The following is a 26,163-nucleotide window of genomic DNA, read 5'->3' as shown; positions in this document are numbered from 1 at the left end:
TACAAACTGAAGTTTAAACCAAAGACTGTAACAAAAGTTGAAGGAAGGCACTATATCAACAAAGATGTCTATCCAACAAGAAGATCTAACAACTGTAAATATTTATGCCCCCCACTTGGGAGCACCCAAATATAAATCAGTGAATAACAAACATAAAGAAACTCATTGATAATAATAAGTAATAGTAAGAGACTTTTTAACACTCCACTCACGGCAATGGATAGATCATCTATGCAGAAGATCAACAAGGAAACAAGGGCTTTGAATGATTCAAGTGACACATTGGACCAGATGGACTTAACAGATACATTCAGAACATTCCATCCTAAAGCAGCAGAATACACATTCTTTTCGAGTGCGTATGGGACATTCTCCAAGACAGATCACACACTGGGTCATAAATCAGGCCTCAGTCAGTACAAGAAAACTGAGATCATACCATGCATCGTTTCTGACCACAATGTTATGAAACTTGAAGTCAACCACAAGGAAAACTTTGCACAGACCACAAATACATGTAGGTTAAAGAACATCCTACTAAAGAATGAATGGATTAACCGGAAATTAAAGAAGATATTTTTAAAAATACATGGAAGCAGGGTGCCTGGGTGGCTTGGTCATTGAGTGTCTGCCTTCGGCTCGGGTCATGATCCCGGGGTCCTGGGATCGAGCCCTGCATTGGGCTCCCTGCTCAGTGGGAAGCCTGCTTCTCCCTCTCCTGCTTCCCCTGCTTGTGTTTCCTCTCTCACTGTGTCTCTGTCAAATAAATAAGTGAAATCTCAAAAAAAAACGAAACATGGAAGCAAATGAAAATGAAAACATGACAGTCCAAAACCTTTGGGATGCAGCAAAGGAGGTTCTGAGAGGGAAATATATTGCAATACAGGCCTGTCTCAAAAAGCAAGAAAAGTCTCAAATACACAACCTAACCTTACACCTAAAAGAGCTACAAAAGGAACAGCAAATAAAACCTCAAGCCAGCAGAAGAAAGGAAATAATAAAATTAGAGAATAATTAATATTGAGCCAAACAAACAAATAAACAAAAAACCAGCAGAATAGATCAAGGAAACTGGTTCTTTGAAGAGTTAATAAAATTGATAAGCCCCCACTTAGACTTAACAAAAAGAAAAGAGAAAGATCCCAAATAAAATCTTGAATGAAAGAGGAGAGATCACAAGCAACATCACAGAAATACAAACAATTATATGAGAATATTATGAAAAATTATATGCCAATGAACTGGGAAATCTGGAAGAAATGGACAAATTCCTAGAAACATACAAACTACCAAAACTGAAATAAGAGGAAATAGAAAATTTGAACAAATCTATAACCAGTAACTAAACTAAATCAGTAATCAGAAAACCAACAAGGGGCGCCTAGGTGGCTCAGTCAAGCGTCTGCCTTCAGCTCAGTTGTGATCCCAGCATCCTGGGATCGAGCCCTGAATTGGGCTCCCTGCTCAGTGGGGAGCCTGCCTCTCCCTCTCCTTCTGCCCTTCTCCTTGCTCATATTCTCTCTCTCTCTCACTCTCAAATAAAAATCTTTAAAATAAATAAATAAATAAAAATCTCCCAACAAACAAGAGTTCAGGGCCAGACGGCTTCCCAGGGGATTTCTACCAGGCAGTTAAAGAAGAATTAATACCTATTCTTCTGAAAGTGTTCCGAAAAATAGAAATGGAAGGAAAACTTTCAAACTCATTTTATGAGACCAGCACTACCTTAATCCTAAAACCAGACAGAGTACCCACTAAAAACGACAACTACAGGTCAATATCCCTGATGAACACGGATGAAATTTCTCACCAAGATACTAGCAAATTGAATCCAACAGTACATTAAAAGGCTTATTCACCATGACCAAGTGGGATTTATTCCTGGGCTGCAGGGGTGGGTAAATATCCACAAATCATCAGTGTGATATACCACATTAATAAAAGAAAGGATAAGAACCATATGATCCCCTCAACAGATGCAGAAAAAAGGCATCTGACAAATACAGCATCCATTCTTCGTAAAAACCCTCAACAAAGTAGGTATAGAGGGAACATACCTCAAAATCATAAAGCCATATATGAAAGACCCACGGCTAGTATCATCCTCAATGGGGGAAAACTGAGAGGTTTTCATCTACAGTCAGAAACAAGACAAGGATGTCCACTCTCACCATTACTATTTAACATAGTACTGGAAATCTTAGCCGCCACAATCAGATAACAAAAAGAAATAAAAGGTATCCAAACAGCAAGAAAGAAAATTTTTACTATTTGCAGACAATGTTATACTTTTATGTAGAAAATCTGAAAGACTACAAAAAATTTAGAACTGATACAGGAAAATTCAGCAAAGTCACAGGAATAAAAATCAATGCATAGAGTCTGCTTCATTTCTATATGCCAATAATGAAGCATCAGAAAAAGAAATCAAGGAAGATTTCAAAAGAAATCAAAAAGAAATTTACAACTGCACCAAAAACCGTAAGGTACCTAGGAAGAAACCTAACGAAAGAGGTAAAAGATCTGTACTCTGAAAATTACAGAACACTTATGAAAGTAACTGAAAAGGACACAAAGAAATGGGAAAACATTCCATGCTCATGAGTTGGAAGAACAAACATCGTTAAAATGTCTGTACTACCCAAAGCAACCTACTACCCATACAACCAATGATAGGGATTGCATATTCAATGCAATCCCTATCAAAATAACACCAACATTTTTTACAGAACTAGAACAATCCTAAAATTTGTATGGAACCAGAAAAACCCTAAACGTCAAAGCAATCCTAAAAAGAAAAGCAAAGTTGGAGGCATCATGATTCCAGACTTCAAGCTCTATTACAAAGCTGTCCTCATGAAGACAGTATCGTACTGGCACAAAATCTGACACACAGATCAGCGGAACAGTATACGTAACTCAGAAATGAACCCTCAACTCTGTGGTCAACTAATCTTCGACAAAGCAGGAAAGAACATCCAATGGAAAAAAGACAGTCTCTTCAAAAATGGTATTGTGAATACTAACATGCAGAAGAATGAAACTGGACCACTTTCTTACACCACACACAAAAACAACTTCCAAACGGATGAAAGACCTCAATATGAGACAGAAAACCATCAAAATCCTAGAGAAGAACACAGGCAGCATTCTCTTTTACCTCAGCCACAGCAACTTTTTTTTTTTTTTTAAGATTATTTTATTTATTTGTAAGAGAGAGAGAGCACACAAGCAGGCAGACTGGCAGGCAGAGGTGGAGAGAGAAGCAGGCTCCCTACTGAGGAAGGAGCCCAATGCAGGCTCGATCCCAGGACCCTGGGATCATGACCTGAGCCGAAGGCAGTGGCTCAACCGACTGAGCCACCCAGGCATCCCATGCCACAGCAACTTCTTATAAACACATCTCCAAAGGCAAGGGAAACAAAAGCGTAAATGAACTACTGGGACTTCATCAAGATAAAAAGCTCCTGTATGGCAAAAGAAACAGTCAGCAGAACTAAAAGGCAGCCTATGGAATGGGAGAGGATATTTGCAAATGACATATCTGATAAAAGGTTAGTACCCAAAATCCATAAAGAACTTATCAAACTCAACACCCAAAAAACAAATAATCCAGTTAAGAAATGGGAAAAGGATGTGAACAGACATTTCTCCAAAGACACTCAGATGGCCAACAGACACATGAGAAGATGCTCCATCACTCATCATCAGGAAAATACTAATAAAAACCAGTAGATACCACCTCACACCTGTGAGAATGGCTAAAATTAAAACACAGGAAACAACAATGGCTAAAATTAATAACACAGGATGTGAAGAAAGGGGAGCCCTCTGCCACTGTTGGGAATGCAAGCTGGTGCAGCCACTCGCAAACAGTACTGAGGTTCTTCAAAAAAGTTAAAAATAGAACTACCCTAAGACCCAGCGACTACACTACTAGGTACTTACCTACAGGATACAAAAATACAGAGTGGCAAGGGATACATGCACCCAATGCTCATAGCAGCAATGTCCACAATAGGCAAACTATGTAAAGAGCCCAGATATCCATCCACAGATGAATGGATAAAGATGTGGCCTTGTGGCATACATATATCTATCGATATCTACATCTCTATATATCTATACCTCCATATCTATATCCATAGATCTATGTAATGGAATATTATTATTCAGCCATCAAAAAGAATGAAATCTTGCCATTTGCAATAACATGGATGGAGCTAGAGTATTATGCTAAGCAAAATAAGTCAGTCAGAGAAAAACAAATACCAGATGATTTCACTCATGTGGAATTTAAGACACAAAAGAGATGAACATACAGGAAGGGAAAAAAAGAGAGGGATGCAAAGCATAAGAGACTCTTAATGACAGAGAACAAACTGAGAGTTGATGAAGGGAAGCTGGGTCGGGGATGGGCTAAATGGGTGATGGGCATTTAGGAAGGCAATTGTGATGAGCGCTGAGTGTTGTACGTAAATGATGAATCACTGAATTCTACACCTGAATCCAATATTATACTAGAATTTAAATACAAATTTGAAAAAGAAAAAAAGATATTTATATATATAATATATCCATAATGGCATATTATTCAGACATAAAAAAGAATTTAAAAAAAGAACAAAATCTTGCCATTTGCAACAACATGGATGTAGAGGGCATAATGGTAAGTGAAATGTCAGCTAAAGAAAGACAAATACCAATGATTTCATTCGTGTGTGGAATTTAAGAAACAAAACACACACATAAAGAAAAATGGAGACAACAAAACAGACTCTTAAATATATAGAACAAAATGGGTGGTTACCAGAGGGAGGTAGGTGATGGGAATTAAGAGTACAGTTATTGTGATGAGCACTGAATAATGTATAAAATTGTTAAATTATTGCATACATATTATATATATACTATATATTTGAAACTAACAACACTGTAAGTTAACTATACTAGAATTAAAAAATTAATAAAAAGAAAAAAATAAAAATGACTTTATATAGTTGACCCTTGAACAACATAGGTTTGAACCACACAAATTCACTTGTGCATTCTTTCTTTTTAAATATAGTATTATAAATGTATTTTCCTTCCTTTTGATTTTCTTAATAACATTTTCTTTTATCTGGCTTAATTTATTTTAAGAATGCAGTATATAGGGGCGCCTGGGTGGCTCAGTTGGTTTAGTGCCTGCCTTTGGCTCAGGTCATGATCCCAGTGTCCCGGGATTGAGTCCCACATTGGGCTCCTTACTCAGCGGGGAGCCTGCTTCACCCTCTGCCTGTGTCTCTCTAACAATTAAAAAAACACTAAAAAAAATCTTAAAAAAAAAAAAAAGAATGTAGTATATGATACATACAACACAAAACCTGTGTTAATCACTGTTTATGATACTGGTAAGTCTTCCTTCTGGTCAACAGTAGGGTATTAGTTAAGTTTTGAGGTAATCAAAAGCTATATGTGTATTTTGGACTGCAAGGGGTTGAGTGGGTTAGTACCCCTAATTTCCATGTTGTTCAAGGATCAATATATAGATGTTATATATAGAAACCAAAGAAGAAACTAAACTCTTTACAAGGAAGAGTTTAGAGCAAGTATTTCGCAGTTGTCCTAGCTCTAAATTCAGCTAATCCCACATCTAATCATACATGTTTTCGTTAACCAACTTCTGGATTTGGGTAGATTTTGCCAGTGTAGCCCAGTTACTAGCCCAAATCTCGACCTGAACAGTGACTCTTAAGACTTCAGGCTGCGCTATCCTTAACCTTGCACCTACCAGTCTGAAGGTCTGTGTCCAATCCCATTCTCAGGTACATTAGAGGTGAAAGTACTTTTCTTTCTGAACCACAGAACCCAAAAACCGCATTAGCTAGGCCAGCTGAACTAAAATACTGGCAACTCCTTGGGTGAAGATTTTAAAAATTCCTATAAAATTCCACTGTCCCTAAACAAGACAAAATCCTCCTCTCCCAATTACGTTTTCCCCCATCTAAATAAGCTACAACGTACACTTGCTAACACTTTCAGTAGGAACACCCAGGTTTCACCTCTATTAGTTTATTCTTTGTTTTTTAAATGTTGGTATCTTTTTACCTCAACCCTCTAGGATATAATTATTGATGCTTTATAAAGATTATTATTATTAACATATAACGTATTATTAGTTTCAGGGGTACAGGTCCGTGATTCATGAGTCTGTTAGTTTGTTCTTTTTTTTTTTTTTAGTATTTTATTTATTTATTTGACAGAGAGAGAGAGATCACAAGTAGGCAGAGAGGCAGGCAGAGGGAGGGGGAAGCAGGCTCCCCACTGAGCAGAGAGTCCGATGTGGGGCCTGATTCCAGGACCCTGGGATCATGACCTGAGCCAAAGGCAGAGGCTTTAACCCACTGAGCCACCCAGGTGCCCCTGTTAGTTTGTTCTTGACTGCTTTACTGCAGTCACGAGTTTGGGCTGGGGCACCGACTTGCTTTCGTCTTCAGGCATTCGCATGGAGCTGTGTGATTTCTGCTCTTCTTTTTTCACCACCCAAAAGGATAGGAAAATAGTCATTGCAAGATATTCATAAGCTTTCCTTCAAATTCCTTCTCATCTCAGCTGACCGGCAGTAAGCTTTGCTTACACATCGGCACTATTCCTATCCAGAGGCTCAGGTCAGAATTTTTAGCCTACAACTCTTACCAGCTCAGTAATTCCCAAGGGAATCACCTGATCTTGTACTTTACTACACTTTCTATAGAGGAGTAGTTAATTGTAAGTACTCCCTCAGGAATAGAGGATTAGGGTAAAGGGAGGTAAGTTGAATAACGGAAGAGCTGTTAAAGTAAGATGCTGCAGTTGTTAAAAAACTGTAAAAGGGCTTTGAAAAAAAGAAAAGAACTCTTGTGTTGTTTCAATACTCTACAGGAGATTCCAAAATTCCAGGCAGCAATAGTACTATGTGGGTATCTAATACATATTTGTTAAATAACTACATTATTTAAAAGATTTTCAATTATAAGTGAGAACAAATATACCATATTTTATTCTAAACAGCCCACTTAAAAAAATGAACATCTCTGAACTTGATATGCGTCATGTTCATTGGCATATGATAGTTTAATTGGTAGTGTTTTTTATATTTCCTCATAGTAACAAAATAGTGATATATCTTTCAGTTGATGAGTTCTTAGGTCAGATGAAATAAATTGTACATAACCAAAGGTTAAATAAAAATCCTATAATCTTAAAAGTACAAAATGAAGTAAAAAATTAAATCTGATTTGGAAGAACTAGGTATTATCCATAATCTATGATGATGAAGGGATACTGTAAGAATTACAGAGGCCCGCTTTCACTAACTGGTAAGAAACTAAAAAGCTTGTTTTAAAGCACAAAATATTAATGTCTTCATCTTGATTTGATAAATTCTACCAAAAAAATTTAACTTTTCTCTGAACAATCATTTAACCATACCCCTATAGTACCATTCTTCCAATGGCTAAAAAATGAAATTCTGTAGAAGCAGTAGGTTAGAAAACAATACGAGTCTTCAAGAGTCCATGTGCAAGAGGGAAACAGAAGAATGACCTATAGCTCTCACTTACAAGTCTAACATGGACATAGTTCCCATTCTAAGGGCTGTGGAGTGCCCAGAATAGAAGAAAGACTGAGTTTTCTTTGCAACAGATGCTGAAATCATGGAAAGCTTCCAAGCATAGCATTGACTCAAGAAATCACTTGCTCATAACAACATGCACTCATAAAAGTCAGCAGGCCTTGTCATACATTGCTTAAGGGGAGGTTCGAGGGTAAGCTATAAGGCCTCTTTTAAATCAAAGAACTAGATCTAAGTGGCTAAAAACTAATTTGGCCCAAGGTAAACTTGAAAACAAAAACATTGGTCACTTTTTGTCGTCAGTATAATTTATGGCTGCACAAGTGTATGTTTTAAAGTATTCTGATTCACTTTTGTCAGAATTTTTATCACTTTCACCTGACTTTTTCTCATTTTAATTTTTATTTCAGCTTCAGCTCATTATTATTACTCTGGAAAGTTTAGAATATAGAACAATATCCCGTAAAACACAATGAGTATCTAAAAGTTTGTGGATTTCTTAGGTAAATTATGGTAAGTTACAAAAATTATCACCTCATTTTTGGTAAAAAAGGATATGATTCTATATGCATAAAAAAGAATTCAAAAGGATATACACCAAAGAAATATACCAACAATGGTTATTGGGAATGGTTATAGATGTTTTCTGTTTTTTTGCTTATGTATATATTCTCAGTTTTTACAGTTTCTTATGGAATAAAAATCAACATCAGAGAGATTATAAAATTATGCTGTTGCTGGATATTTAGGTTACATTAACTTTTGCTATTATAAAAGTACAAGCAAAAACAACAGGCTAAAAATGAATTTAAAATTTAAAGGTGACATCTGATCTCAAGATGGCCTCCTCTTTCTTTTAAAAAATCCCACTAAAACAAGAACAAGAAATGGAAATACAAAATAAAACAGGTGATGCACACAGCCACAAACACAATATGTAAAGGCAGAAAGCATATGGAAGAATGGTAAGTGACTTAGCAGTGGGGAGAAAGGTGAAACACAACTCCCTCTAGTGGGAGAGCTGGCTAGAAACAAGCCTCTTGCCGTGCAGAGTACCAGAAGGGCTCAGGAATTGAGGCATCAGGTACTTCGAAAGCTGGGGACTAAAAACAGAAAGTCTTAAAGTAGATCTTTAAGTCCCCTCCCTCGATCTGTAGGAAGTGGAAGGTACAGTCTTTAAAGAATTAAATAAGGGAAGTCTGACTTGGGACTTGGTACAAAAGAGAATAAATATGAGACATGGTACTGAAAGTAAGAGGATTAAGTTTGCTTATTGAATGGTGAGACCTTGACCTTACTCTTAAATGTATCTTGGAGGATCCTACTAAGGAGAAAACAAACTACCCAAGTGAAAAGTTGTAAAAACACTGACACTTGGGAGTCCCTAATAAAAAAGCTAACTAATAATCTAACTGTCCCACAGTGAAACTTACTAGTGGGTAAGTGGCACCCAAACACTCAGAGCTTTTATGTATATACAAAGACAAAAAAGAATTCCCAGACCCTTCTAAGCAGAAAGCAAGAGTGAAACAGAAAAAATAAACTCAAAGGAAAGAGAGACATGCAGGAAGCAGAAAAAAATTTCAGGGAAATTAAAATTAATATATTTGAATAAAAAAGGAAAAATTGCATCAATAATAAAAGAATGCTATAAAAATAGGACAATTCTGAGAATAAAAAGAGAGCTTGTGAAAATTTTAAAAAAGAACAAATTTTTAAAATTCAGTAAAAGTGTTGGGGAAAAAACCTAAAACACAAAGTGGTAGACAATGTGAAAGAAAAAAAAAAAAAAGAAGACAAACCATAAATCCAAGATGTCTAACATCTGACTCAAAGAAATTCCAGGAAGAAAAAGAAAACAGTAAATAAGAAATTATTGAAGAAAATACTTCAGATACAAATACAATGAATGATAGGGGCACGTGGGTGGCTCAGTCAGTTAAGCGTCCAACTCTTGATCTCAGTTCAGGTCTTGATCTCAGGGTCATGAGTTTAAGCCCTGTGCTGGGCTCCACGAGCCTACTTAAATGAAAAAAAGAAGAAGAAGAAGAAGAAGAAGAAGAAATAATGAGTGACGAAAGTCTTTTTTTTTTTTTTTAAAGATTTTATTTATTTATTTGACAGAGAGAGATCACAAGCAGGCAGAGAGGCAGGCAGAGAGAGAGGAGGAAGCAGGCTCCCTGTCGAGCAGAGAGCCCGATGTGGGACTCGATCCCAGGACCCTGAGATCATGACCTGAGCCGAAGGCAGCGGCTTAACCCACTGAGCCACCCAGGCGCCCTGAGTGACGAAAGTCTTAAATGTTCTAAGCGGAAACGATTTCTAATCAAGTATTCATGGTCAGCAGAGTATGAGCTTAGAATAAAGCTGTTTTCAGAATATGTACATCTCATGCATCTTTTCTCAGGAAACCACTTGAAAAAGGACTTCATTAAAATGAAGGAATACACTAAGAGAGATGAGACAGGATCCAAGATACAGGAGGATCCAACACACAGTATGGTCGAAGGGAATTCCCTGTTGGTGTTCAGAACCACCTCTGTGTTGTAGCCGTGGAGAGCAACCGCTCTAGACTAGAGAGCTCTGCCAGAGGTGTTGCTACCACGCATTAGCCATCTAGGAAATCTGGTTAGTTTCATTCTACAGAGTTTTTAGAAGATCAAAGAAGACTCAGAGTCAAAGAGAAGCAAATATAAAAGCAATGAAGTAATCATTAACTCTATGAAATGAAATCACAGTATGTCTCCCCTGCTATCAGAAAGTAGAACAATCCTATGATATCTTTCATAGGCCGAAATGTTGTAAAGTGAAGAGCACTTACCATTAAGTTATATAGAGAATTTTTTCTGCATTCCAAGACCCCCCCGCAAAATCTGTTATTAAAACACATCTTGCTAATGGACGTCCAAAATAAATTGAGAAAGTAAACTGAGAAAATAAACTGAGTTACACAGATGCTCACAGAGTTCATAGCTGTGGTAGCCTGATGCTGAGATGCTGAACTCTCTGAGATGCTGGTAGCTCTGGGGAAGGAGCTGGCGGGGGCTGCTCTCGCTGCCCAGAGTGTGCAAATCTTCTACAACTGTTAGCTGCAAAAAAATACTGAACACTATTTTTGCTTTTCACCTTTTTTTGTAAAAATGAAAATCTTTTTTAGATTTCTTTTGGTTGGTGAGAACAGGTATAATGTAGGTCTTTCATAAAAGTAAAGCAGCTTCATGTGAATTTTTGAAAAGCAGGGAGATACCTGTATGCTTCTTGGCTCGGCAGTGAACACTATATACTTGTTCTTTACATGAAAGTAGTGAAGGTTAATTCTGCCAAAATATAAATATTTTAGAAAGAGGAAAATAGGCTATTATGAGAGCCTAATCTTCATCTACTACATTAAGTTAAGAAGTCAATATGTCCAGGGGCGCCTGGGTGGCTCAGTGGGTTAAGCTGCTGCCTTCAGCTCAGGTCATGATCTCAGGGTCCTGGGATTGAGTCCCGCATCGGGCTCTCTGCTAGCCAGGGAGCCTGCTTCCCTCTCTCTCTCTGCGTACCTCTCTGCCTACTTGTGATCTCTGTCAAATAAAAAAATAAAAATCTTAAAAAAGAAAAAAAAGTCAATATGTACATAATCTTACATCTAATCTATCAGAAGAGAATGATCTGCCTAATATTTAGAATGAGGTAATTACCAGGAAAAAATAACTAAGAGTTTTAAACTGGTTGCCTGTGGCTTAATGGGACGTTAGGGTCAAGGTAGGAGGGAGGGGAAGAAAAAAGACATGTTGGGAGCTGCTAGTTTTTGTTAAAGGATTTTCCCACGGGCCTTTAAAACCATTTAACATATAACGTAAAAATTAATTTTAAAAAGGAAATTTTAAAAGCTTGAAATTGAAAGAAGTAAAGTGATAGAAGTAGAGAGAAGTGAAAAATGATAGAAATATTTAAAATCACAGTAAGGGCTGCAAAACTACTTCACAGTATACCAAAATTACCAATATTCAAAATAACAACATTAAGGCAACACAGACCAGCGGAAGTAGTGGTCAGTCTAGAACAAGAGGATGACAAAAGCTCCATTGCAGGGGCATGTCCAGGACTGCTTTTGTGGGTTTCTTTAGGCTGGGACACCTCTGGTTGCCCATCACTGTCCAGTACACCTGGGCAGTTTCTTGGAATAGGAACACTCAGTATCTGCATCCTTTACGAGAGGTGCTTTGTCCAAATAGAAGTGGGATATGAACATTGGAGACCTAAAACCCATGACTCAGTGTCACCTTTAAAGGGTTTGGGCAAGAAACAAGACCCTAACACAAAACTACTTTCTTCTCAATGCTGAATAGTTTTGTAAGACATAAAAACAGATCAAAAGTATAAAAGCGAACAGACTTGATTACCTGTGGGGACATGGACAAGTCTGACAGCACTATCTGTGGTATTAACATGCTGTCCTCCCGCTCCTCTGGCTCGAAATGTATCTATCCGCAAATCCTTCGGGTCCACCTTCACATCTACCTAGAACAAAAGGGAACACGGAAGTCAATTCTACACTCAACAAACACTTAACTTTTTTAAAAAGATTTTTAAAATTTATTTGTCAGAGAGAGAGAGAGATGGCACACAATCAGGGTGCAGCAGGCAGAGGGAGAAGCAGACTCCCTGCCAAGCAGGTGCCCCAATGTGGGGTTCGATCCCAGGACCCTAAGATCATGACCTGAGCCAAAGGCAGACACTTAACTGACTGAACCACCCAGGCGTCCCAACAAATACTTTAATACTAAATATATTCTCAAGATTCTTCAAATAAACTGTGCTGTGTTGTTCTAAGGCACAGCCATTAGACTAAGAAATAGCTTATAAAAATGAAAGAACCGTAAACTCCCTATATTTGACAGTGACTTTTGATGCCATGAGATCACTGAGTTTATGCAAACTTTCAAGTTTCAGCATCCATCATCCCACAAAGCCACAGGATAGAAAACATGCTCTCTCTCCATATGTACATACATTTATATATATGTATGTACATGTGTGTGTATGTAAGTGTGTGTATATACAAAAAGTTGATCTTCATTATTCCCTGATTCTGTATTTGCAAATTCACCTACTTTATTTGTTCCCCAAAATCAATTACTACAGCATTTTCAAAGTCACCAGAGAACTTGTGCAGGGCAGCAAAAAATCCAAGCTGTCCTATATGGGCACATTCCCAGCTGATGCCCAACAAAGTGACAGTTTGCTTTCTTTTTTCAGTCTGACCAGAGAATGAAGACAGGAGTGGGCAGAGCCGATAGTACAAGAAGCCCTGGCTCTCAGGTCAGTTGGACACGGTGTGAACCCCAATTCTGGCATCCATCTGGAAGTGAAGTGGCCTCAGGCAAGTCACTTAATACTTTTTTTTTTTTTAAAGATTTTATTTATTTATTTATTTGACAGAGAGAGATCACAAGTAGAGAGGCAGGCAGAGAGAGAGGAGGAAGCAGGCTCCCTGCTAAGCAGAGAGCCCGATGTGGGACTCGATCCCAGGATCCCGAGATCATGACCTGAGCCGAAGGCAGCGGCTTAACCCACTGAGCCACCCAGGTGCCTGTCACTGAACACTTCTGAACCTCATTTTCTCTTTGTAAAATAAAGAAAATAGAATCTATTCTAAGTAACCAGGATGGGTTACTTTCCTCGGTTTTAAAATTTTATTTATTTATTTGGATGGGTCACTTCTTTAAGTTTATAATCTACGTAAGACACATAGATATAGAAATCTATATATAGGTATATAAACATTATGTACACCTGCACACACACACACAGACACACACACACATACACACACACAATTTTCCCTAGGGGAAATGATGGTTCAGTATTTGCTAAATGAGCATTTGCTGAGACTTTATAGAACATAACCACCGTGAACAATGAGAACCAACTGTGCATGTGCAGTGATTAGTGGACTGAATGGAGGCATCCAAAAAGATACGTTCACATTCTAACCACTAGACCCTTACTTGGAAAAAGAGTTTTTGCAGCTGTAATTGAGTTCAGATGAGATCATCCTGGGTTATTCAGACAGGTCCTAAGTCCAATGAGAAGTGCCCTCAGACAGCTAAGGAGAAAGAGGATGAGAAGAACATGTGCATTCAGAGTTACACAGCTTCAAGCCAATGGACACCTGGAGACACCAGAAACTGGGGGAGGCAAGGGAGCATCCCTCCCCCACCCAGAAGCTTTGGAGGGAGCACAGCCCTGGAGATACCTTGAATTTGCACTCCTGGCCTCTAGAACTGTTAGACAATAAATTTTTATTGTTTTAAGCCCCTATTTGTTACACACACACACACACACACACACACACAGAAAAATACTACAAAACATGCTGTTTTTCCTGAGAGAACTAACATCTTATTTCACATTTACCATTCATTTGTATGAATGACAGTAATGTGACTCTTTGTAAAGCACAGTAGTAACAGGGTCAATTTTAGAATCTACTATACAGCGTGGTTATTCTTTTGTTTCCTCTAAAATGAGTACTCTACTGTGGGGGAAAAAAAAAGAGTATTCAGCTTTTGTTAAATATGCCAGTGTTGGCTACCTTAAAATTTCAATAAACACTAAAGAGATGAACAGCAATTTCCCATTTTTTGTGGCTATAGTATATTAAGTAGTTATATAGCAAATATACGTATATTATATGTCATATTCTCCCAAATGTTACAGAAACTACCTAATGACTGTTGGGAAATTCTGAACAAAGAAGATCTCAGGGTCCTGGGATCGAGTCCTGCATCGGGCTCTCTGCTCGGCGGGGAGCCTGCTTCCCTCTCATTCTCTCTGCCTACTTGTGATCTCTCTCTGTCAAATAAATAAATAAGAAATCTTTAAAAAAAAAAAAAAAATATACAAAGAATTTTAAATGTCAATTAAGAGAATAAGACTTTGCTCTTTTATGAAAAGCAAACTCCACTACATGGGTTTAATTTTCAAGAACGTGAAAAGAATAAGGGGATGGGTGAGAACAGTGGAAGGAATAAGGAGTTAAGAAATTGACAACTCATGGGGTGCCTGGGTAGCTCAGTGGGTTAAAGCCTCTGCCTTCGGCTCAGGTCATGATCTCAGGGTCCTGGGATCGAGCCCTGCATCAGGCTCTCTGCTCAGCAGGGAGCCTGCTTCCCCCTCTCTCTCTGCCTCCCTCTCTGCCAACTTGTGATCTCTGTCAAATAAATTTAAAAAAAAAAAATCTCTAAAAAAAAAAAGAAAAAGAAAGACAACTTAATGGCTTTGATTTCTGAGAGACATAAATGCTTCTATACGCCAAAAATGAAATTAGATAAAAGAGGAAGGAAAAATCAAATCCTAATATTCAATAGGAAAAGAAACCTAGGAATCAAAATATTTACCATAATGATATCATAAAACCACACAGAAAAACATTATTTCTGATGGTCTTTGAACATCGTGTTCTGACAATGCTTTCTTGGTGGACTATATTCTAAGGACAGAAATCTTAAACATTGCTCAGTAGTTTACTAAGTAATTTTTAAGTTTTTGTATATGCCATATAGGAGGAAAAAAGTAAACACATTAAGTGATTAAGAAATAAAATTTTTACTCTAAGTGGGAAGAGATATAAATACAAGATGGTGAGGGGGAAAAACTCCCTGTAATGTTAAATTTGAGTTGGTAATAATAACTTGAACCAGTGTTAAACTCATATGTATCTCCTAGCTCTGTCCACTACGAAATCTAAACATAAGCAGACTTTAGTAATAATGAGCATACCTAGTACCTAGACTTTGATTTCTGGGTACATTTCTCACCAAAAAAAAATGAGATCTGACTCCCAAGTCTGAGGGCAGAAAGGCAGAAGGTGGGCTTAGGATATCTAATTATATCAGAAAGCAAGGGTATGCTTAAAAATTAATGGAGTCATTGCAAAAGGGACTCCCATAAAAAGGCTACTATTGGCCAAATCAGGGACAAGTTTGAACATCAAAAACCATAGTAATTATAACTCACACAATTTAAAAAACAAAAATGTAAGTCTATAATGAAGTCAATAGATGAAATAATATTGAGTTTATAATGAGGTAAAATAAGAGAAAGCAAGCAAGAAGGAAGGAGGAGAGAAGATAGTAGGGAGGAAAGTTCTTGACAGAAAAGAATGCCAGGTAATAAATATAGAAGAAATGACAGAGTTACAAAATCACCATCTTCCACCCCAAATGAAATAACCGATTCAGGCAAAAAAGATCACTAATGGATGTTACGATTGTGGAAGAAAAGTTGTTGGAAATAGGCTATATGTACCACAGGCATTACTCAGTAACTGCAAAGCGAAAAAAATACACTTTTACAATGGAGCTGGTTTTGTGGTCATCTTCGCTGAAAATCAGACAATTTCAGAATATGTGCCTTCTGATAAGACACAACATGAATATAACTACACCTATAAAGTATTCCCACTCAAAACCTGTGACCTGAATGCAATGGGATAAAAGGACAAGTTGAAGAGTACCAAGAGGAAACAAATAAATCCAGAATGTGGGACACCCTACAAGATGAAGACTCCAGACTCTTCAAAAAATAATGGCATTAAAAAAAAAGAAAAAAGGTTGAGGGTCATGTGGATGGCTCCATTGGTTGAGTGTCCAACTCTTGATTTTGGCTCAGGTCATGATCTCAGGGTCATGGGAGTGAGCCCTGCACAGGGCTCCATGTTCAGTGTGGAGTCTGAGTTCTATAAGCCACTCTAGTAAATTACTGAACCCAAGGAAGGGGTTGTGGAAACCTCTCAATTCATAGCCACTTGGTGGGAAGCACAGGTGACAACCTGGACTTGTGACTGGCCTCTGAAGGAGGAGGGAAGAAAGTGTTGTGGGGCTGAGCTCTTAGCTATTCCCCAGCAGATGCTGTCAGAACTGAATTGGCTTGTAGGATACCTAACTTGGTGTCCACACAGAATTGAAGAAATTGCCTGGTGAGAGAAAAAACTTGACAGATTTAGAGGGTAGAAGTATTCTGTGAGGAGACATGCATAGGAGTTTTTCATAGAAATATTACAGATATGCGTTTGATTTTCATAGCTAATGGTATTTTTTCTAATAACTTTTCCAATTTTATTATTGATGTTATACAAAGGTCTCTAATCTGTTGGTTCCTGGGGACAAGTGCATAACCCTTAGTGTCTCATTTAATCCCTACAGAAGAATTATGGAGTTGGGGCACCTGCGTGGCTCAGCTGGTTAAGTGTCCAACTCCTCATTTTGGCTCAGGTCATGATCTCAGCATTGTGAGATCGAGCCTCGCGTTGCGTTCTGTGCTGAGAACAGAGACTGCTTAAGATTCTTTCTCCCTCTCCCTCTGCCTTTCCCCCACCCCAAAAAAGAAAAATTATGGGGTTGAGCTATTATACCCATTTTACTTATTTATTAATTTTTTAAGTTTTTAAGTTCCAGTTAAGATATTAGTTCCAGAATTTTGGGACTCATCACTTACATACGATACCCAGTGCTCATCACACAAGTGCCCTCCCTAGTGCTCATCACCCACTTAGCCCACGCCCCACCTACTTCCCCTCCAACAACCTTCAGTTTGGTTCTCTATAGTTAATAGCCTCTTTTACAGTTTGCCCTCTCTCTCTTTCTTCCTATGTTTATGTTTTGTTTCTTAAATTCCACATGTAAGTGAAATCATGTGGTATTTGTCTTTCTCTGACATATTTCGCTTAGCATAATTCCCTCTAGTTCCATTCACGTTGCTGCAAATGGCAAGATTTTATTCTTTTGATGGCTGAGTAATATTCCATTGTGTATATGCATCACAACTTCATCCGTTCATCAGTCGATAGACAGACAATGGCATCATTTAGGTGGAAGAATGTCCTATTCTTAGGAGATGTTAAGTTGAAGATTTGAGGGAGTAAGTCTCCCAGTGACGGCTATATTCTTCATAGTTATTTAAAAAAAAGTATACATACACACACACAGAGGAATCTAGCAAATGTGGCAACATATAAACAGGTGTTGACTACAGGTGAAGGTTATGTAAGTTTTTAGAGTGGTATTCTTTTAGAGTGGTATTCTTCCAATTTTCTGTATGTTTAAAATTAAATTTTAAAAAGTTAGGAAAAAAGATAGAGGCAATATGGCTGGCTTCAATAAGACACTGACCCCATACAGATATTCTATCACTGATCTCAACATATTATCTGTGGAAATCGTATTTTTCTTAAGATAAAACTTAAGCAAGAAGATCTGAAAAGGTTTGTGAATTCTATTTTATGAAGAGAAGTGGCTTCTAATTAAAGAAAACAAAATATCTTGGTCAGGTGTAAGAAGGGCAACTTTACCTGGGGAAGAGTTAAGGATTTCCCAATAGAGACTGCAAAGTTCAATGTGAAACCCTGTAAATCAGTTTGCTAGAAGGTAAGCTTCCTCAGCACAATACCCACTACATGAGAGTAAGTTTTCAACGTGTGCGGGTGAAGTCACCTCATCTGGCTGAGGGAGGACGATAACGGACATGGTTCCCGTGTGAATGCGCTGCATCCTTGACGACAGGCCCACCTCAGGGATTCGCTGAACTCGGTGAATCCCACCTTCATACTTCAGATGCTTGTAGACACTGTCACCAGAAATTCGGGCAGCTGCGTGATGTAGCCCACCTAGGAACATAAAATCCAAAAATGCCAATGTGTTCTCTTTTGAAAGGGATCTGGATCTTAAAAACCTTTAATCTTAGGCCTGAATGTAAGTACAGAGCCAAAGACGAGAACATAAAATAGGTACAAGATGGTATTTTCCCAATGTCAATGTAGTCATATATAAAAGGAAATATACCAAAACATTATTTATGCTTACCTCTGGGGAACAGAACAACAATATTTTTTTTTGTTTTACTTTTTATACTTTGTTTCTAAATGTTCTATAATCAGCCAAGTTTTTTTTAATAAAAGTGTTACTAGAAAAAAAAATACTGGGACATTTTCTGCATAGAACTGCCCTCTGCAACCTTAGGCTGATATGGTATCTATATATAAGAAAGCTCAAAAACATAACAATTTAATAATGATGGAAAACTCTATAGGTCCTCCCAAGTTCTCAAGAGTCTATTGAAATTTAGCTCTTGCTCATCTGTGGTGTGACAATAAGCTTCCCCGCCCCCAATCTTAATGCCTAAGCTAGTTTCTTCTTATTGGACATATTTTTTTAAAAACTGTTTTATTATAAAATAACATACAGACATAAAAATTCACATGCAACAAATGGTTTAGTGACCACAAGATTAAGAAAAAGAACTTTGTCAGTCACCCAAAAGCTCTCATGTGCACCTTCCCAGTTACAATCCCCTCCTTTCTCACAAGTAACTATGATCCTGACTTTCATTCCTGTTACAATTTCATTACCTAAATGTGCTACAGTCTAGTCTTGTCCATTTAAAAAAGTTTCATGTCCTCTTTAAGTTTATTTATTTATTTTTGTGTAGTAATCTCTACATCCAATGTGGGGCTTGAACTCATGACCTCAATATCAAGAGTCAATCAGGTGCCCCCTAAAGTCTGATGCCTTTTAAAGCTCTTAATCTATACACGCTCATCACTGACTTCTTTTGTTCTTTCCAACTTATCTCCTGAGGAACCTGGACGTTGACCTGTAAAATTTCTCATAGTATGAATTTGCCAACTGCATACTCTTGGTACAATTCATTCAACTGTCTTCCGCCCTCTGTTCTGGCTACGATTTGGCAGATGGATCCAGAGACCGGATCACCAGCTTGAGTTCCTTGGCAGGACTACAGGAGGCACATAATGACTATTTTCTTTCTTTTTATGGTCTTGGCAGCCTTTGATGTTTAATGTATCATGGGTTATAAAATAGTGATAGTTTATTTCTGTAATTTGTCAGGTATTAGTAGCTAAAATACATTTATAAAGAGATATTTCCCCTTGTCTACTAGTTGATTACCCTGTGCTAGAGTTATACACGAAAGGCAAGATAAATGCTTGATTCTGTTCCTTTACCCGTTTTACCAGTATCTGTGTTTTGCAATATGAGTTAGGATTAATCATCTACAGATGACTATTTTTAAAATATCATCATGAATTCAAGGATCTGAATACATCTAGCATGTCTAAACCAATTGCAATTATTATGATTAAAGTTCAATGTATCCATCTTTGGCCAGCAGAAGCCTCTTCAAGTTAATTTCTGAGTTCTTTTTGACACACCTCTTATTACGGTATAACAAAACATTCCAGGATTATCCTGAACTATTCTTGCCCCACACCTGAAATCAGTGATCTCCCCAAGAAGTCTTGGTTCCTTTCAGAGAGAAATTATACCTAATTTTTTTTTTTTTTTTTGCTTCTTCCCCCGCCCATGTGCTCTCTTTCTTTAAAACAAATAAATCTTGAAGAAAAAAAAATTTGAGATCACTTAGCTCAGAATTCCTCTCATATAATGAAACCTACCGCACAGGCCAGGTATCATCTGGCCTTCGGTCACCTTGTAGGACCTGGGGCTCATGGAACGAGCACAAAAATGTTGATATTCTGGCTACTGTTTCTGTGAGTAATAAACCACCCTCCACCTCTGACCCATGAAAGTGTGACATGCTAACTTGTTAGCTTGCAAGTGGGGTAAAATCTTAGACCATTTGGAGTTCTTGACTACTGATATTTCCAGTGTAAATTCAAGATGACAGCCTCTTCTCTATCACTCTTGTCTTCTATACCAAGAATCTGGTTCCCAATGACACAGAAGATACTACAATTAGAATATTTCCTAACTACTCATCTACTTTATTCCACAGTATACATACAACAGTCTCAGAGTAACAATGCGAGTTCTGCCACAACATGATTACTAAAAACATTAAAACTTTTTTGCATATGCTCTTCCTGTTCTTCCCCCATTTTTCAAATGGCTGTACTCTATACTGTCAGATCTTACAATGGTTATATAGTGTATTCTTCCCTCCTCCTCAAATAGACCTAGGTCTTTTTTTTTTTTTTTTTTAAAGATTTTGTTTGTTCATTGGAGAGAGAGAGAGCACACAAGCATGAGTGGAAGGGTGAGGCAGCAGGAGAAGAAACCTCCCTGCTGAGCAAGAAGCCCAATGTGGGATTTGATCCCAGGACCCCGGGATCATGACCTGAGCCAAAGTCAGACACTTAACTGCCTGAGCCACCCAGGCGCCCATACAGACTTAGTTCTACAGGTAGCCACATATTTGATGCTCACCCCTACTCCCTATGCCAAAACTTCATATTTTAGCTGTCTAAAGTCCTGTTTTCTAACAGACTCCTCAGAAAGGGACAATGGGAAAAGTGTTTCTTAAGTTCTTGCATATTGTTAAGTTTGTACCCTTATACTCCTAAGTTAGTTTCGTTGCCTATAAAATCCTTAACTCAAATTTCCTTTCCTTAACTATGCTGCTACTGCTGCCGCCACGTTCCTAATAGGCTTCTAATGAAGACTCAGTGCTACAACGTCAGATCTAATCCACTCAGTTTCTAAAGTCAGCATGGTGGGGCACCAGGATGGCTCAGTCAGTTGGGTGTCTGACTCTTGGTTTCTACTCAGGTCATGAGCTCAAGCTCTACATCTGGCCCTGAGCTCAGCAGGGAGTCTGCTTCTCTCTCTCTCTCTCTCTCGGCCCCTCCTCCCACTAACATACACTTGTTCTCTCTCCCTCTCAACAAATCAATCTTTGAGGAAAAAAAAAATTAAGTCAGCATGGTGGATAAAAATTGGGCAGAGTTTTAGATTACCCTAGAAAATGCCAAAGGAAGGTACCTTACCAGAGACTGACCTGTCTCTTAGTAAGTCCCACACAGCAGGGCCTGGGTGGCTTAGTTGGTTAAGCGTCTGCCTTCAGCTCAGGTCATGATCCCAGGGTCCTGGGATAGAGCTCCTTGCTCAGTGGGGAGCCTTATTCTCCCTCTATCTCTACACCTCCCCCCGCCCCCGCTTGTGCTTTCTCCCTCTCTGTCAAATAATAAAATCTTAAAAAAAAAAAAAAAAAAAAAGTAAGTCCAAAATAGCCAGTCTTCCTCCAGCGGTGGAACAGGTTACTGTTTATCTTCTTGAACACCAGATAAAGATGACAAGCATTTAGGGGTCATGTGATAGGAAAAATGTAATGTTTACCATTCACACTCAGTATAGTCAAGATGGTCAATTCTGAAAAATACCTCAAAACAAACAGAGCGAGGCTAAACAATTAAAATTTTCCACCTCGAAATCATTCTGTACTTTTTTTAAAAAAAGATTTTATTTAGGGGCACCTGGGTGGCTCAGTGGGTTAAAGTCTCTGCCTTCAACTCAAGTCATGCCCAGGGTCCTGGGATCAAGCCCCATGTCAGGCTCTCTGCTCAGCAGGAAGCCTGCTTCTCCCTTTCTCTCTCTCTGCCTGCCTCTTTGCCTACTTATGGTCTCTGCCATAAATAAAATCTTAAAAAAAATTAAGATTTTATTTATTTATTCATTTGACACAGAGAGAGAGATCACAAGTAGGCAGAGAGGCAGGCAGACAGAGAGGGGGAAGCAGACTCCCCACCAAGCAGAGAGCCTGATGCGGAGCTCAATCCCAGGACCTTGGGACCATGAGACCATGACCTGAGCTGAAAGCAGAGGCCCAACCCACTGAGCCACCCAGGCACCGCTTGTTGTGTACTTTTAAAATTATTCCCCTCACCTCATTTACCTACTTCATGTCCAGGCCACATATTTAAATTTGTATGACCTGAAAGAAGGCTGCTTTACCGTACAGATTACCAGAGCCGATCTTGGGCCGCATAGGTTCAAATTTAAGCTCTTCCTCCTAGTTGTGTGCCCACAGGCAAGTTACTTCATTTGTTCATGCCTCGGTTTCCTTCTCTGGAAATGGTAATTATAGCTTGCATCACAGTACTGCGCACCTGAATGAGAGGCTATTGATACTGCAGATCCCGTGAGTCGTGCTTCAAGTCCTGTGTAAGCATATGACACAGCCTGAACTCAACCTCCCTCCCTCGAAGGGGCTGTTGTGAGGAATAACAGATAAACACTCGCAGTGTACTTAGCAGTGTTGATATTTACCGTCAGTAAGTATCAGTAGTGACTGGAACTGTATCATTGGCTCTCCTGGACCAGTTCAAGACAATGTGGGAGAGAATGACGATCAAGATCCCTGTAAATGGAAATTACGATGTAGGGCAGGAGAGCTGATAGACCTCTGAGGTAGAGGACAGAGAGGTGCACTGCTGGCCTTGCTGGCTCAGAGAAAACTGCCTTTGGTGGTCCTCATGGATGGGTATGAAGGAAAAAAGCATTTGTCAGATCAACAGCTGCACACCAGGTGCCAGGAGGTATGAACAGCTCAGGCAATGAAACCACATCTGGTACAGCAGCTGTAATGAGAATCACTGGCTGGCTGAGCTAATAGTAACCCACTGTCATTCACTGAGCTCCATCTACTGCCTTTCTAGGCCAAAGAAACAAGTTGAATGGGGATGTGGCAGGAATCACTAACTTTGCATTTTCCAAGTCCTTGATGGTGGCATTTATCTCTGCAACCTCTCCAGAAAGGCAATGCTGCTTCTGGTTTACTATTTTCCCAGGTAGAGGCAGTTCTAGTGGCTTCTACTATGCCTTTACCACCATTAACAGTTCTTATTCCACAGGTCAGGAAAGATGGGAATTCTGCTAGCTGCTCAGTGTATCTGCCAATTATGTATCCAGAACTGGGGAAAACACCACAGGATGGGTTTGGGAACCTGCTGGCCCACTGCGAGCAGGACCTGAGCTAAAAGTCTACTCATTACGTGACTCCACAAGCTCCTTCTCTAACAGATGGCCATAAAGATGTTCTGGGTTTCCTGGAATTAGCACCAGTTCAGAGCCAGCATCCAGTAGTCCCTGCAAAGTCTGGTTATTTCCGTTTCTCTAAAGCATAGTTACCCTGGGAAAAGGCGACAGACCCCTTTTGGGAGGAGGCTGGGAGAAGGGTCAACAGCATAAATACTTGGCAATATATGGGGGTCCTTCCTCAAGGGGACCCCGCCCCCTCTTTATTCAAGGGTTTTGGGCCTATCCACTGGCTCAAGTCTGAGAACTGACTGAGGGGCCATGGCTTGTTTTTATGATTAAAGTTACATTTCTGTTCACTTGATCTAAAACCTTTCTGCTCACACAGGTAAGTGAGAATTTACTAGTCTTCCTACCTCTTTACTTCTAGGGGCACCACAATCAACTAGCAAATACCACAGGGCTGCACAAGTCAGACAACTCTGATTGCTGCCTTGGCTCTGCTGTCCACGACAGTAACCACATTCATCTGGCCTTTGGCTGTGGACTGCTACCCTTGACCCCTGCCATCCTGAAATCCAATAACTTCCAGTACACTTAGGTTTCCCAGTTTAGTTACCAGAGTTCCTACTGTTGAGTCTGGCCCACAGAAAAAAGCCATCACAGAGCCCTTCAAGGATGTCAGGGCTCCCCTTACAAATTTATTTCTCACACTCACGGTAGGAAGTACGTCTTCTGAACATGTAGAACTAACCATCATGTTACCTGAAGTCACCTCTCCCTGAATTTAACTAGCAAGCAGAAAATAACAAAACATAATTATAAACATCAACCTGTTGGGAGGGAAGAGATAAAGATTAAGATAAATCTTTATAGAATCCCTTTAACTTGGAAGAGATTTCAATTTGTCAGATGCCAGATACACAGAATAACAAAGTGTCAGACCTACACTACATACCCAGAGCTATCGCCCTCCCCTGCTGCCACAAAAACCATCCTGTAATCCTTTAGCTTGGACTATTCATGGAATACTTGAGTACTGTCCCTATCCATACCTCCAATCACAAAACTACAAGGCTCCAAGTCACCTGATGCGTGAATTTTTGCCTGAGAGTATGTTTCTTTTCAACCTTAGCTTTTAGTGCTGTATGAATCTGAGTTCCTCTCCGTTTCAATTAAACATTAAAATATATACACATATTGTTTCATAAGCATATTTTATAAGACAGGTGTTTTTCACCCCTTCTCTATGTTAGTCCTCCTATTCATATATTTTTCTTCTCCTGATTATAAATAGATCAATTTTTATATATTATTTTCTAATTTTAATGAGTAGAGGTTTACTCTTAATCTTTATTTATTTATTTATTTATCAGACAGAGAGAGAGAGAGAGCGCGCGAGCATGAGCACAACTACGGGGAGCAGCAGGTAGAAGGAGAAGCAGGCTCCCCGCTTAGCAGGGAGTGGATACAGGACTCGATCCTGGGACCCAGGGATCATGTCCTAAGCTCAGGGCCTGAGCCAAAGGCAGATGCTAAACTGACCCAGCCATCAAGGCGTCCCTCCTAGTCTTTAAAGTAAAATATTTAAAGTTTCCCTGCCTTAAAAAAATAGTCCTTTTGATTTTTTTTAATTAAAAAATTTCTTTTTTATTTTTTAAGTAGGCTCCATGCCCAGCATGTACGGCCCAATGCAGGGCTTGAACTCAGAACCCTGAGATCAAGACCTGAGCTGAGATTTAGAGTCGGATGCTCAACAAACCCAGTCATCTGGTGTGTCCCCTGTTCTTTTTACTTCTTAAAGTACCTCTATTTTATTTTGCCACTACGCCAGTCTATCTAAAAGAAAGGTTTTCCAACCACTGTCTAGGGATTGTTTAGGTTGCTCTGCATCCCTGGAACCAAATCACTCTTCCTGTTATTACTGAGCTCATCCTTCATTCTTAAAAGCTGGATTCAAAGTATCTGAGAGAGATCACTGCTGACATTTGCCATAATTCTCTCTTTCATAATGCTGTATTTCTAAAGATTTTTTTTTTTTAAAGTAAGCTCCACACCCAACGTGGGGCTCAAACCTACAGCCCCGAGATGAAGAATCACATTCTCCATCAGCTGGGCCAGTCAGATGTCCCAAAACACTGCTGTTCCTGATTATATTCCCCTTGAAACTCTCCCATATCTAGCTTCCATAATATTATACTATACTCATCCTTTTCCTGCTTATCTCACTCCTTTCTTTGGCCAAGAGTCAATCTTTCTCAATGTGGCCATTACGTAGGGTTTGGCACCCTGAATGTTCCCTCTCCCAACCTCTCCCTCACATAATCTCTCAGTGTCAGATACCACCTTTGTGCTAAGGGCTACTGAATCTCTCTCCTTCATTCTGTTCTCTCGCCAAAGCTCTGCTGACATGACTTCAGCATTTACTGGATATTTCTAAATGGGTGTTCACAATAACCACAGAGTTAGTCATTCAAAAAACAACTTATCATTCTTCTTCCCGTATGGGCTCTGCTCTCCAACTTGAATGAATATCACAGTCTTTCTGGCTAGGAAGATCAGAATCCCCGTGGCTCATCTTATTTGCGTTAGAACAGACTACTAGGATGTAGTGTGGTTCTGGATCTGACAAACCTAAGTTCAATCCTAGGACTGCCATTACATACTGTGTGGTCTTGGATCAGTCACTTATTCTCTGAGCCCGGCTCCTCATCTGTAAAATGGGACTGATACTCCTATCTCACAGGGCCGTGAGGATCAGCTCACCTATACCGTATGCAGGACACAGGA

At 39.1% G+C, this 26,163-nt stretch overlaps 1 protein-coding gene across 6 annotated transcripts in view; it reads right to left on the bottom strand.

Annotated features, from left to right (window-relative positions):
• The window catches only part of MTRF1 (mitochondrial translation release factor 1), a 48,615-nt gene that overhangs the window by 11,605 nt on the left and 10,847 nt on the right, over positions 1–26,163 (bottom strand). For 5 of the 6 annotated variants that reach the window (XM_046028367.1, XM_046028371.1, XM_046028368.1 and 2 more), the window contains exons 6-7: positions 18,076–18,248; positions 11,983–12,100 (exon numbers count right to left, since the gene is read on the bottom strand). In XM_046028367.1, the coding sequence (XP_045884323.1) occupies positions 11,983–12,100; positions 18,076–18,248 (291 nt within the window). The remainder of the gene's footprint in view (positions 1–11,982; positions 12,101–18,075; positions 18,249–26,163) is intronic. The other variant, XM_046028370.1, reaches the window with a different exon arrangement.

The sequence above is a fragment of the Meles meles genome, chromosome 14, assembly GCF_922984935.1.
Source record: "Meles meles chromosome 14, mMelMel3.1 paternal haplotype, whole genome shotgun sequence".
In the NCBI taxonomy this organism is placed as follows: domain Eukaryota; kingdom Metazoa; phylum Chordata; class Mammalia; order Carnivora; family Mustelidae; genus Meles; species Meles meles.
This window is presented reverse-complemented; position numbering and strand designations above follow the sequence as displayed.